The following is a 12,818-nucleotide window of genomic DNA, read 5'->3' as shown; positions in this document are numbered from 1 at the left end:
CATGCTCTGTTGTTCCACTAGTCGCCTCATCGCTACAGAAGCAACTGGCATGGGTGATAGAAGCTCGGCAGAATCTCTAGCAAGAGGAGTGCCACTCTGCATCTCCTCTTGGGTGATTTTGACAACCAATGCTAGCATCTACAGTTGGAAGGACATTGCCTAGGGCGGGGGTAAGGAACTCCAGTCCTCGAGAACCGTATTCCAGTCAGGTTTTCAGGATTTCCCCATTGAATATGCATTGAAAGTAGTGCATGCAAATAGATCTCATGCATATTCATTGGAGAAATCCTGAAAACCTGACTCAAATATGGCTCTCTAGGACTGGAGTTCTCTATCCCTGGCCTAGGGCATCCAGTCTAAGGCTGATGAACTCCATCTCAGAGGAAGTGGTCCATAAACCAACTGGAGCTATGGGCCATTCGACTCACCTGGCAAATTCTGGAGAGACACCTGGAAGGCAGAGCAGTCAGGGTGTTTTCAGACAATGCAACAGTAGTGGCTTTTGTCAATTGTCAGGGAGGCACCATAAGTGATCCACTGAGCCTCGAGGCCAAGCTGCTATTTAGTTGGGCAGAGCTCCATCTGCAAGCAGTTTTCAGTGGTGCATGTTGCGGGAGTAGAAGGTGTACACACTGACTATCTCAGCAGGAAGACCTTGCACCCAGGGGGTGATCACTATGCTAGAGAACTTTCGACTGCATAGTAGAATGATGGGGGCTTCTGATGATCGACCTCATGGTATCTGCGGACAAAGAAGGTGGTTCAATTTTTATTTTTTTTAACAGAAGAGTCAAACCAGGAAGCGAAGGCTTGGATGCCCTGGTCCAACCTTGGCCAATGCAAGGTCTGCTGTACATGTTTCCCCTGTGGCCTATGATAGGCCAGGTCATCTGTCAGATAACGAACAATCATGGATTGGCTGCATCAGCTGTAATATGGAGACTCAGTGCACCTGCAAAGAGACAAAGGTCTCAAGCTACCAGTGCACACAGATCTTTTATCTTGGAGTTCAGTTACCCTAGTGAATCTGGAACGTTTTGGTCTTACAGCATGGCTTTTGAGCGCACAGCCCTAGTGTGGAAAGGCTATTCAGAGGTGGTTATTGCTAACCCTCCTTAGAACAAAGAGGCCAGCAACAATTGCAGCTTATACTAAGGCCTGGAGGTTGTTAAAACAGTGGTGCACAAAGGATTAAGCAAATCCTTGAAGAGTGCCGGTGTCTGTGGTTTTGGCTTTTCTGCAGGCTGTCCTAGAAAAGAGGCTGGCAGTAGGTTCCCTTAATGTGCAAGTTGTGGGTTTCTCCTGTTTCAGAGCCTGAGTGGAAAAGGGGTCCTTGGCTTCGCATCTGGATATAGTCGGATTTTTGAAGGAGGCACTCGGGTTGAGACCTCCAATAAGACAGCCATTTCCCACATGGAACATTAACATTGTCCTGAGTGGTCTTAGCAAGACACCCTTTGAGCCTTTGCAGGAGGCTGAATCTAATGGTGAAGACAGGTTCTTCTAGTGGCCAGCGAGAAGAGTGTCAGAGATACAGGTGCTTTCATGCAGGGAGCCATTCTTCAGGTTTACAGAAGTGAGTTTCTTTTCATTTTTGCCAAACGCCAAATGTGGTGTCAGCTTTCTATGTCAATCAAGAAGTCAGATTAGCCACCTTCCAAACCATGGGTTCCAAGAGGAAGGACAAAGTGTTGAACTTGCTGGATATATGGAAAAGTCATCTTCGATACCAGTGAGTTTTGTTTTCCAGATCATCTTTGTTGTAACCAGTGCTGTGAGGTTAGGCAAGCCAGTGTCCAAAACGACCATATCCAGATGGATTCATATGGTTATCTCATTGGCATATATTGACTGTGGAAAATCTGCCACTTGCCTTGAGGGAGGTGTGGCTTCATCGTGGGCGGAGACAAAGGCAGTCCTTCCTGAGAAGATTTGTAGAGCAGCTACATGGTCCACTCTCCATACATTTATGAAGTTTTATAGGGTGGATGTGGCAGAGAGAAGATATACTCCTTTTGGGTCCTCAGTGTTAAGAGCAAGCTCATCTGTCCTGTCCTAGACTCAGGAGATGGCTTTGATACATTACCTATTGTCAGGATTCGTATGTCCTTTGCACAGAAGGGAAGATTAGGTACGATGGGGTGCTGAAAAGTTCTCAGCCCAACCAAGAATGGAATGATGTGGAGCCATGAAACTTGCAAATTATTCCATGAAACTTGCACATATTCATCCCTAAGTTCAACACACTTGGCACATTGTGTCTGAAGTTTCTGTAACCCTTCCAAAAAATGCTGTAATGCCTGGTCACTGAAATACTGCTCTGCTGCTGCAATCACCTCCGAATCACTCAAAAATCGTCACCATTTCAAATTCTTTTTAAGGTTTGAAACCAGAAAATAATCAGATGGAGAAAGATCTGGTGAGTAGGGTGGATAATCTATGACTGAAACCCCAACTGCGTCACAACATCCATCATTTTGCCAGCTTCCCTCCCCTTTTTTTCTTTCAATGCCCCCTTTAATTGGCACAGCAAGTTTCAGTAGTATTTTTTCTGCATACAGTGTGCTTTGTTTTTTTTAAATTTTATTGTTGGTAGATCATTTTGACTTGGTCATTTTAAAAGTAGCTCGCAAGCCCAAAAAGTGTGGGCACTCCTGCTATAGACTATCTCCTTTTTGAATATAGATGCTGATGGGTGAACTGGTCATTTCTCTGGGCTGTTATGGAAAAAATGTGGCTTAGCGAATTATTTGGAGCTTGAATTCAAGCTTTTTATAGCTCTCCTAAGGTGTGCCTTGGAATTAACAGTTCCTACACTATTTTCTTTCCCATTGAGCAAAGAACACGTCAGGGTTGTCCACTCTTCCCCTTGCTTTTTTGCAATCTCTATCAACTCATTGACTAGCTATATTAGGACTCACCGAGATATCAGTGGGATCTGAATGTGAGGGGAGGAACATAAGATAGCCCTTTTTGCAGATGATATGTTGCTGTATTTGAGGGACCAAGTGCTTTCCTTGCCTCTAGTGAAGGAAATATTTAGACTTTATGGTAGGTTGGCAGGGTCCAAAGTCAATAAGGATAAATCTGAACTAATGGGTATTACCTTAATGGAGGGGGAGGAGCATAAACTATCTAAAAAGATCTATAAGGGGCAAGGGAGAATGGCGGAAGGGCAGTTCCTAATCTATTTTGTTGGACTCGACAATAGCAGAGACAAAACTGGGGATTCGGTTACAACGACATTTCTTGAGGGCCCTGCCCATATTGGTTATGGGCATCATTTACCCTGGGGAGGTATCTGTTCTCTTTGTACAACATCTGATGTGGGTCTGGGGACATATACATAAGAAATGGGGCAGGGAGGGGGTAGTTTTCCACATTAGTTCCTATTTGATGGGAGCCTTTGAACGATGGGAGTGGGAGGGACTCATTACATTATGAGGTGCTATGCAGGGAACTAATGTCATTACATTTTCTACATTGCAGGACAATTATAATCTACCGACAGGAGACTTTCTAACTCGTATGCAATCGGGACACTTTATTGTGTCACAGGATTCGACTGGAGATCTCTGAGCATGTGGGGAGTTCCTGAAAAATTTATGGGTACTATTGAGGGGGGTTCCTAGGACTAATCTCTGTGATATATAGATATCTAAGAGGGCTGGAGGAACTGCAGTACCCTTATAAAAAAAACAAACAAACAAACAGTGGGGGGAGATCTGGGAATGAGATTTTTTGGAGAGAGAGTGAAGAATTATATGTGCAGAGGTACAAAGGGCTTCTACTTGTATATTGGTTCAGGAAAATGCTTACTAGGTGGTATTATACTCCTGTCAGATTGCATAATATGTACTCAAATGTATCAGATATATGTTAGCAATGTCATGTGCAGAAAGGATTTCTTTATGCATATTTGGTGGTATTGTACCCCACTTTAGGTATTTGAGGAGTTGATAGTGTTACCGTTATCAACATTGGTGGAGAAAGGAGTTACAGCATCCGCTTAGAGCTGCTTGTTGGGCCTATTTAATGAAAGACGGTGGTTTTGGCAGCGCAAGCTGCTGTGTTTTGGGTTCGCACAGCTAAATGCATTGAAGAAAGCTGGGTCACCCACAGAGAAGTGTGTGGTGCAGTAGTTGGAGCTACAGCCTTAGCACCCTGGGGTTGTGGGTTCAAACCCTGCACTGCTCCTTGTGACCCTGGGTAAGTCACTCAGTCCTCCATAGCCCCAGGTACTTTAGATAGATTGTGAGCCCACCGGGACAGATAGGGAAAATGCTTGAGTACCTGATTGTAAAACCGCTTAGATAACCTTGATAGGCGGTATATAAAAACCTAATAAACTTGAAACTAGAATGCATAGAGAGTACAACTGCAGGAGCTGGCCCAGATGGAATGCTTAATAGCTAAAAAGAGAGGACATTAAAAGCTACATCAATGAGATAGAACTTTAATATTAATTTCCTAAATGGCTCCAGTAATTAAAGGAGAATGGGGGTGGGAGGGGGGACATTTGAATAAGAAGAGAGCCCGGAAGAACCATCGGAGCTTTTCACACATGTTCCTTTTTATGTTGGGAGTAAGGGGTAGGGGAGTTTAGAAGGCAGGGGGAGTTATATATTTGATATAAAGAGGAGATGTACAAGGCAATTTACAATGGAAGGTGGGAGGGTATTGAAGGGAAGGATTTTGACCTGGGACTTGTAGGGTAATTGTAACGAGTGTTATGTATCTTTTGGAATTATCACAGTATTCCCATTTTTGCATTGCATCTCTGTATATTTCACAAAATTTCAATAGAAATTGAGAAAAAATGTTCAAGCAATGGTAACCTTAGTAGCCCATCAATGTTCCATTCCCATTGGGGACATCTGTAAAGCAGCCACCTGGTCCTCAGTTCACACTTTCACATCCCAGTACTGTTGAATTATTCCAGATGGGATAGTTGGTTTGGCCAAGCAGTTCTAATAAGTTTATTCTCTATTTAGTTGCCAACTTCCCGCCAACCCTGTTGGTTTTGCCATGCTCATGGTAGTTCTCAGAAGCTTTTCTCAGAAGCATGAACCTAGCATCTAAGGAGTCCCACATGTGAGAATATATATTCTCTACTTGTCCTTGGGTAAAGCAAAGTTACCTGTAGTGGGTGTTAACTGATGACAGTAGGCAGATATTCTCACAACCTTCCCACCTCCCCTATTGGCTTCTTAGCTTTGTTACTGAACTGATGGTCCCATGAGCTGGCTTCAGGTGGGAAGGCACAGATGCTTGCGCATTGCGGGTGGTCTTCAAGTTTTTAAACTGACTGCACTTGTTTACTGTCTGTATTGAGGCTCCATGGATGACGTTACCCACATGTGAGAATATTTGCCTGCTGTCCTTGGGAAAACATCTACTACAGGTAAGTAATGTCGCTATCTGCATCAAGGGATTTAAAATTCTGAATAAATGCTTGATCTTACAAATGAAGTGTATTAAATTCAGTTTGTATAATTGAAAGATCACTTACCTGTAACATTTTTTTGCTTTGCTAGGTGAATAGTACAGAGATGGACTTTGCAAAGCTAGCACTTTTCAGTCGGCACCCTGAGATGACTAGTTGGCCTCCAGACCACGGCTGGTTCTTTGCCAAACTCAATATCACCAACATATGGGTATTGGACTATTTTGGTGGAATCAAAACTGTGACGCCAGAGGATTACTACAGTGTGAATCCATAGTAAGCACCTCTTCATAAAATATCTTAGTATTCTCTACTTGTAAAATATTAATCATTAGATAATGTTTTTGTTTAATATATCCATCAAAAAGAGGAGGCAAAACTGCCATCTTAATTTTGTGCTCCCTCTGATTTTTTTTTTTTTATACTGTTTCAGAGTATTTGTATGGTCTTGTGTATAATCCAATCATCATGTCACTTCTAAAAAAAAAAGCCTAGTGACTCAGCACAGAAGATAGCCAGTTTAATTTCCAAGTCAGCAGGGAGTAAAGAAAAGGATACAGGGGGGTTATGATAGAAAATTAGAAAATGATGACAAATAAAGACCATTGCATTATCATTATAATCATTGCATGACAGCTAGTGACCAGATTAGGTTTCATGATGGGGTTCTGGAAGGTAAATAGCCTTTTGCCCAAGTCTGTCACTACAATGACCAGACCAGGCTAGTTCTGAATGAAAGTTCATGGTACCAGATACCAGTCCTGATCCTAGTTAGAGCTTGAAGCCCAGAAGAGCAGGAGGAAACTATATTGGATCTTCCACAAAATACAAAAAAAATAAAATTTCACAAACTGAAACAGCATCTGGCCAACTTCCTTTTTTTAATTCTCCATTTTAGTTCCTTCTTCCTATTTTTTCTTTTCATATTTACTTTCAGGTATATAACTTCTATCATGATTCTATGTACTAAAGGCCATTTTTACATTATTAGGATTTTTCCCTAAAATGGGTATAGGTATAAATAGTTATCGATTGATGTACACGACATGAGCACCAGCCAAGAACTGGATCATGCTCCTAGATTTACTATGTAAAATTATATCAAGAGCTACTGTCTTGTCATGCCCCCGGCTGCTTTGTAAAATCTTGTCTGTCTGGTTTGGATATATTTTCTTTCCTGTTATTTGGAGTTCATTTTCTTGAGCTTATTTTAACTTTGTAAACTACCCTTCTAGGCAGTTGAAGTGGTACAGTGGAACCTGCTTAATTGCATAGCTGCCATGCAAACTCTGCGTATGTGATTAACCGAGCTAGTCGAATAACTGGAACATATGTTGAAACGTATGTGCATAGGCTTAGACTGTACAGTACTGTATATTGCAGTGTATGGAAAGCCCAAAATAATACAAATGTGGAACATGATGGTCTGGATGAAATAAGAGTTATTAAAAAAGTTAAAATCAAAAGTTCACAATGTGACCAGTCAAAATACAGTAATGAATTGAAAAGTCACAATCAGAAGGTCACAGAATGATCAGTCGTAATGGTAGTGTAGCTACAAAAGCAATGCACTCACTTCAACAGAAAACCTATTCCTAAATAGCTACTGTATAACACAAATAAAATAGTGTGTACAGTATTAAGCAGAAAATTTTATACTCATTCCTTTAAATCTAGTATTCTGATGATCTATTCTACTTTGATGCAAAATAGTCCTGGATTTTTGACTGCTTTTGCATGCTTAACAGCTTCGACTGCACAAAGTTCTCTACTGCATAGAACAATGCGTAATCTGGGCAGCTAACGCTTTCCATCCACTGGCACAGTCTTTAGCACGCTAATTTCCTGAGCTGATATCAGTGTTACTGTCACTCTTCTCTCTCCCCACATTGACACCAGGTTCACCATTTGATCCTCCTGACCAAGCCAGCTGCAGTGATGAACAGATCTCATCATCGGTTGGCATGCCGTGACACTCTGCCGTTGCATCTATTTCGACAAACTATTCAAATTCCTCAGCAGTTAAGCTAACTGATAGCAGCAGTAAATCATCAAGATCATAGGTGTCATGTTATCTGAGTCTTGTTTCTGGTGTGCCACAAAGCCAGCCTTGTGGAAGCAGTAATAACCGCCTGATGCAGCATATGAATTGCTTCAAGTGATGTCATTGCTTTTGCAAGGCTGTTTGCTGACAGATTCGCCTCACTGCTCTCAGTTTTAGCTATGATTTTTTTTCAGGACACGATGGTAGTGGGCCATCAAATTTCATATAATGCCCTTGTGACAAGGTTGAATGCAACATGTTTGACAACAGGAAAACCAGTTTCACATGCTGGAGGTTTTTGTCAGCATAATTGGGATGAGCAGAACAGTTGTCAGCAATAACAACCTTTCTGCCTTGCCTCTTCATGTTGCCATCAAAAGCAATTAGCTACTTGCCAAAAAAAATAGTTGACGTGATCCATGCATTAGAACTGGTCCACTAAGCGTCATGTCATGACCACATGAACCACACTGTCAATGCAGTCTCAACATCAGCAACTTTTCCAACGAGTCCATTTTTGTTCAGGATTGTTGTTACATCGCGATTTCACATGTTTTAAAAATTGGTTGAATGGAAAAACAAGCAGGCAGCATATTCTCACATGTCCGTGACATCATCCATGGAGCCCCGACACGGACAGTGAAAAGTGTAGAATCACTTTAAGCTTTAACAAGCTTTTAGACTGCCCACACCGCGCATGCGCAAGTGCCTTCCCACCCAACGCCAGCTCATGAGGTCGTCAGTTTTTTGTTTTCCGCAGAGCGAAAAAGACGCATCTCTTGTTTCTCTGTCAAATTGCCTTCCCGTCTCTACTTTTTATAAACTTTTTCAACTATTTCTAGATTCCTTGCCATGTTTTTAGACAATCTAAAACCAAATGGTCCCTGAATGACTTTATAGGTTATCCTTTCAACATGCTTAACCAGCATTCAAGTTTCAAGTTTATTAGGTTTTTATATACCGCCTATCAAGGTTATCTAAGCGATTTAACAAACAGGTACTCAAGCATTTTCCCTATCTGTCCCGGTGGGTTCACAATCTATCTAACGTACCTGGGGCTATGGAGGACTAAGTGACTTGCCCAGGGTCACAAGGAGCAGCGCAGGGTTTGAACCCACAACCCCAGAGTGCTGAGGCTGTAGATCCAACCACTGCGCCACACACTCCTCCGTGTTGAAACTGTCTTTTCATACTGTTCAGGATTCCACCATGGATTGGACTTCCTATAAGGTGGCCTTTTCTGTTGTCTGGATACAAACATGCAAAGATAAGTGGCGGAATCTAACATGGGTGTAGAGCTTGTTAAGTTAGATTCCTTTCTCATGCCAAACTACGAAGACAGCCAAGGTTTTTCCCTAGTGCTTTGGCACTATCAATGAACATTCTTTTTATTAACCATTGCAGCAGAATGGTTCATTGCTTTATTTTCTAAGCAGGATCAACCAAGTTATTTTTACTGATATGCGCCTTCCACTGTACCATCAGTGTTCATACAGTACTTTCCAGGAGGCTCATATGATTACTTTCAAGTATTTTCCTTACATGTGTTTCTCCTATTGTTAATGGACATTATCCACAACACCCTTTACTCCATAACCTTTCTTATTCTAAAGGACCCAGAGTTTGGGAGTGGCTGTAGGGGAGAAGGAGGCCACTACATCCTTTTTAAGATTTTTTTTTTTAAAATTTGAGGCTAGTGCTCTCAAACATCAATGCGCACTTCTAAATCCTACTACATTAAGATTGTAATTCTAGACCTGTTCCTGCTCAGCATACTACACAGGTCACATTCATATTTTCAGTTTCATTTTAATCTCTGGACAGAGCAAATGGATATGCTTGGATGCACTTAGCATATACAAGTTTTTTATAGCATCTCATAGTTCCATTGGAAGTGGTTCCAGTACTGAAATCAAACCATACCTTTCTCACAGGTCCTTGTATCAATCTTCATTCTCTGTGTTACTGTTCTACCTGTTATACTTTTCTGCAGTATGCGAGAATCTTGTTAATCTGCTTTACATGTTGTGACCTCTAGACTACTCTTAGGTCATTTCTTTTAATTGAGAGTATATTCGTTCTTACTAACATACTACACTCACATCTCTGTAAGTATGTTCCTTATGAGAAGATTAAAAAACCCTCCATGGTGGTAATGAAAGCCGGTAATCTTGATCCTCCATCTGACTCATTTTAAATGACCTCCGGATCAAAAAAAAAATTCACACATTTTGTCTTAGTTGATGACCTTGTGTACTCTTGCTATAACCATTTTCTATTGGTCTAGCAGCATTACTTTCCTTTTTCCTTTCCCAAGAACAGAAAGATTTTGGGCTGCAGTAGGGGAGCAGAGTGGGTTGGTCTGTTGACTTCTTTTTACCATTATACTTCTATATTTCTGTAGGAAATATCTTAGTTGCATTTCACCCTATTTGTAGTTTCCTCAATGGGGTTAGCTTTTAGAGATTTTTGCACAGTTCTTTGGTTTCTATTTCTTGAATTCATACATAAAACCTTGTTCTGAGACTATGCTGCCTTATATCTGGCCCTCTGGGATTATGCTTATGCATAGGTCACATGGCATCCTCAATCTGTTATCTCACTCGTCTCAGTGCTTCAGTGTTCTCTGGCATCTCAGTGATCTCCAACTTTCAACCTTTTATCTGACAAGATCAGGTCAATTTACCACTTCAGCATTCTCTTCAGTGATTGATGTATCTGGTCACTCTCCATTGCATACTTCTTTGTGCAACACTGAAGTTTTTCTCCTGGTTGCCCTGTTCCTCTCAGGTTTTTTGCTACTTAAGACCACTTTCTGTGGAGCACATCTATTGCTTCCCAGGAATATTCTTTTCAGCTCCTCAACTCTCCAGGCACTTTGCCTCTTTTCGTTGCGTAACTTACTATCAGCTCTCTGCTTCAGTTGGTACCACTGGCTCAGAAGTAATTTCTTAGATTTTTGGGTACCATGTGTCTATCCTCAGTTACTCTTGGTCCTTCTTCTATACTAAAGTATGAGGATGCAGAGGTTCAATGACTTTGTTTTTTCCTATTCACCTTCTGGGTACACATATGTGGCACTTATTTACTACTCGGGGGCCACATCTATCATGGCTTGTTCTCTGTTCCTTATTTCGCTGGGGTAAAATTATATATTTTTTGATTCCCCAGTTTCTAACGTACCATTCACAGGGGACAGTAGTTTGAAGGTTCCACTACTTTCCTTCTAGAAATATGCTTTCATGGGCTCAGGTCCCACTTTTACTAATGCACCTTAGTAACGCTCTAACCTTACTAAGCTCCTATTTCAGTACATAAGGAATCTTTTAAAAAAACCAAAAAACAAATATTTGACTAACTTTTTGTTTTTACAGGGATCTTAAACAATTCTGTTTACTCTTTCCTTTTTAAATCTCTGTGGAGATTTCATGTTTACTAACATATTGCTTGTGTCAAATGCTTCCCCTTTCTATTCTCTGCTGATTTCTCGTTTAAGGCTTATTACAATCCTTTCTCAGCCCTTGCGAGATGACTGACTAAATTAATAAATAATACATACTTAGAATGTATATATTATTTTATTAGGAAGTTCTTTTCTCCACAGTAAGCCACTATGTCGTTCCAGTTTCATACTTCATAGCATTGTCTTTTCTTCCTTTCTAGGATGGTTCATCCTTTTTAGCCTCTACGGCTATTCTTTAAATGTGAATCATACTTTCATTACTTACAAAAGTCTGTTCCCTTTTTCATTTAAATCTACTCTGGGACATGACTAGTGTCACTACAGGAAAATTCTTGAAGATTGGAAGTGAGGTAAGTTGAACAACTCAAACAGTGTACAGTCCTCACTTGAAAGGATGAACTTATTCAAAAAAGAAAGAACAACCAACTTGTAACGTTCTTCAAGAGGAAGCCAAATCAAGTGCTCCTTGCTGGAACCCTTGATAAAGCCAGTCTGGCGAAACGGGTCCCGTCAGGCTTATGAGCATTGGAGCAAGAATAAAAAGAAAAGAAAAATATTTTGAATAAAGCAAGATGAAGAACGTTACAAGTTGGTTGTTCTTTCTTTTTTGAATAAGTTCATCCTTTCAAGTGAGGACTGTACATGACTAGTGTCAACAGCTCATTTGGTCTCCTGCTCCATATGGATGCATTTACCAGTAGTCTTTTCTTATTTGATTCTTGAATCTTTTTGGTGTCTCTATCGCCTATGTTTAGATTCACCTGCTTGTAGGAGGTCTTTTTCTTATTTTATCAGCCTCCATACATATATGGATTCTGGGAATTCTTCTTTTATCTCTAGCAGAGCACGGAATTCCCCTATTCATTTTTTTCCTTTATGTTCCTTCCCTTGCCTCCGTGCTCTCATAAGACATTGAGTCTAGGTTTTGCGAGAAACTCAAATTTTTCAGAGTTCTTGGAACCCAACTCTCCCCCCATCTCTTTTCTAAAGCTAGGAAGTCCCACATGTGAAAATATGCTGCCTGCTTGTCTAAAGATAAAGCACAGTTACTTACCGTAATAGGTGTTATCCTGGGAAAGCAGGTAGATATTCTCACAATCCACCCACCTCCCCTAGTTGGGCTTCTTTGCTTGGGCATAGAACTGATGACCTCACAAGCTGGCATCAGGCAGGAAGGCACTTGCATATGCGTGGTGTGGGCAGTCTAAAAGTTTATTAAAGCTTAAAGTGATTCTACACTTTTCGTGCTGGGGCTCCGTGGACATCACCCACATGTGAGAATATCTGCCTGCTGTCCCAGGATAATGCCTGTTATAGTAAGTAACTGTGCTTTTTGAACTTATGTATTTTATCAGAAATCTATTTTATTAATATTTCAGGTAAACATACAATAACAAACTGATGAATAAAACACACACAATACATTAATAATTGAACAGCATTTAGAAATGCCAATCCTCCCTCCCCTCACCCCCCCACCCACCCCACAGATCCCTCATTCCAACAACCAAGTCAGTAGCTCTGAGACAGCTTAGTTCTTATGGTGACTCAGTTCACAAAAAAGGAATCACTAGCCCTCCCTCCCACCCAATCTTTCCCCTACTCTTGAGAGTTAGTCAGTACAGTTAATCCGCTATATATAATATGAATCCCTGTCAAGAAATATATCAGTCTGATGACTCCATATAGCATGCTCAACAGAGACTAACCTAATGTCCCATACCAATATCAGCACCGAATAGATTAGTACAACACCCGTAGGAATAACAGGACCTTGAGTCCCCGTTGACTGATCTGACCACTCCCGGCCTCCCGCCCTAACCCCAAGTATCCCGAGCCAGTGAAATTAAGAGCAAAGAACACAA

General features: G+C 41.1%; 1 protein-coding gene across 5 annotated transcripts in view; it reads left to right on the top strand.

The window, feature by feature from the left end:
- Positions 1–12,818, top strand: part of CREG1 (cellular repressor of E1A stimulated genes 1) — a 35,588-nt gene that overhangs the window by 19,482 nt on the left and 3,288 nt on the right. For 3 of the 5 annotated variants that reach the window (XM_033941628.1, XM_033941626.1, XM_033941624.1), the window contains one exon: positions 5,538–5,722. In XM_033941628.1, the coding sequence (XP_033797519.1) occupies positions 5,538–5,722 (185 nt within the window). Of the gene's footprint in view, positions 1–3,489; positions 3,610–5,537; positions 5,723–7,345; positions 8,507–12,818 lie in introns of those variants that run through there. The other 2 variants (XM_033941625.1, XM_033941627.1) reach the window with 2 other exon arrangements.

The sequence above is a fragment of the Geotrypetes seraphini genome, chromosome 4 (assembly GCF_902459505.1).
Source record: "Geotrypetes seraphini chromosome 4, aGeoSer1.1, whole genome shotgun sequence".
NCBI lineage: Eukaryota > Metazoa > Chordata > Amphibia > Gymnophiona > Dermophiidae > Geotrypetes > Geotrypetes seraphini.
The sequence above is the reverse complement of the archived record's forward strand: the minus strand, read 5'-3'. Positions and strand labels throughout refer to the sequence as shown.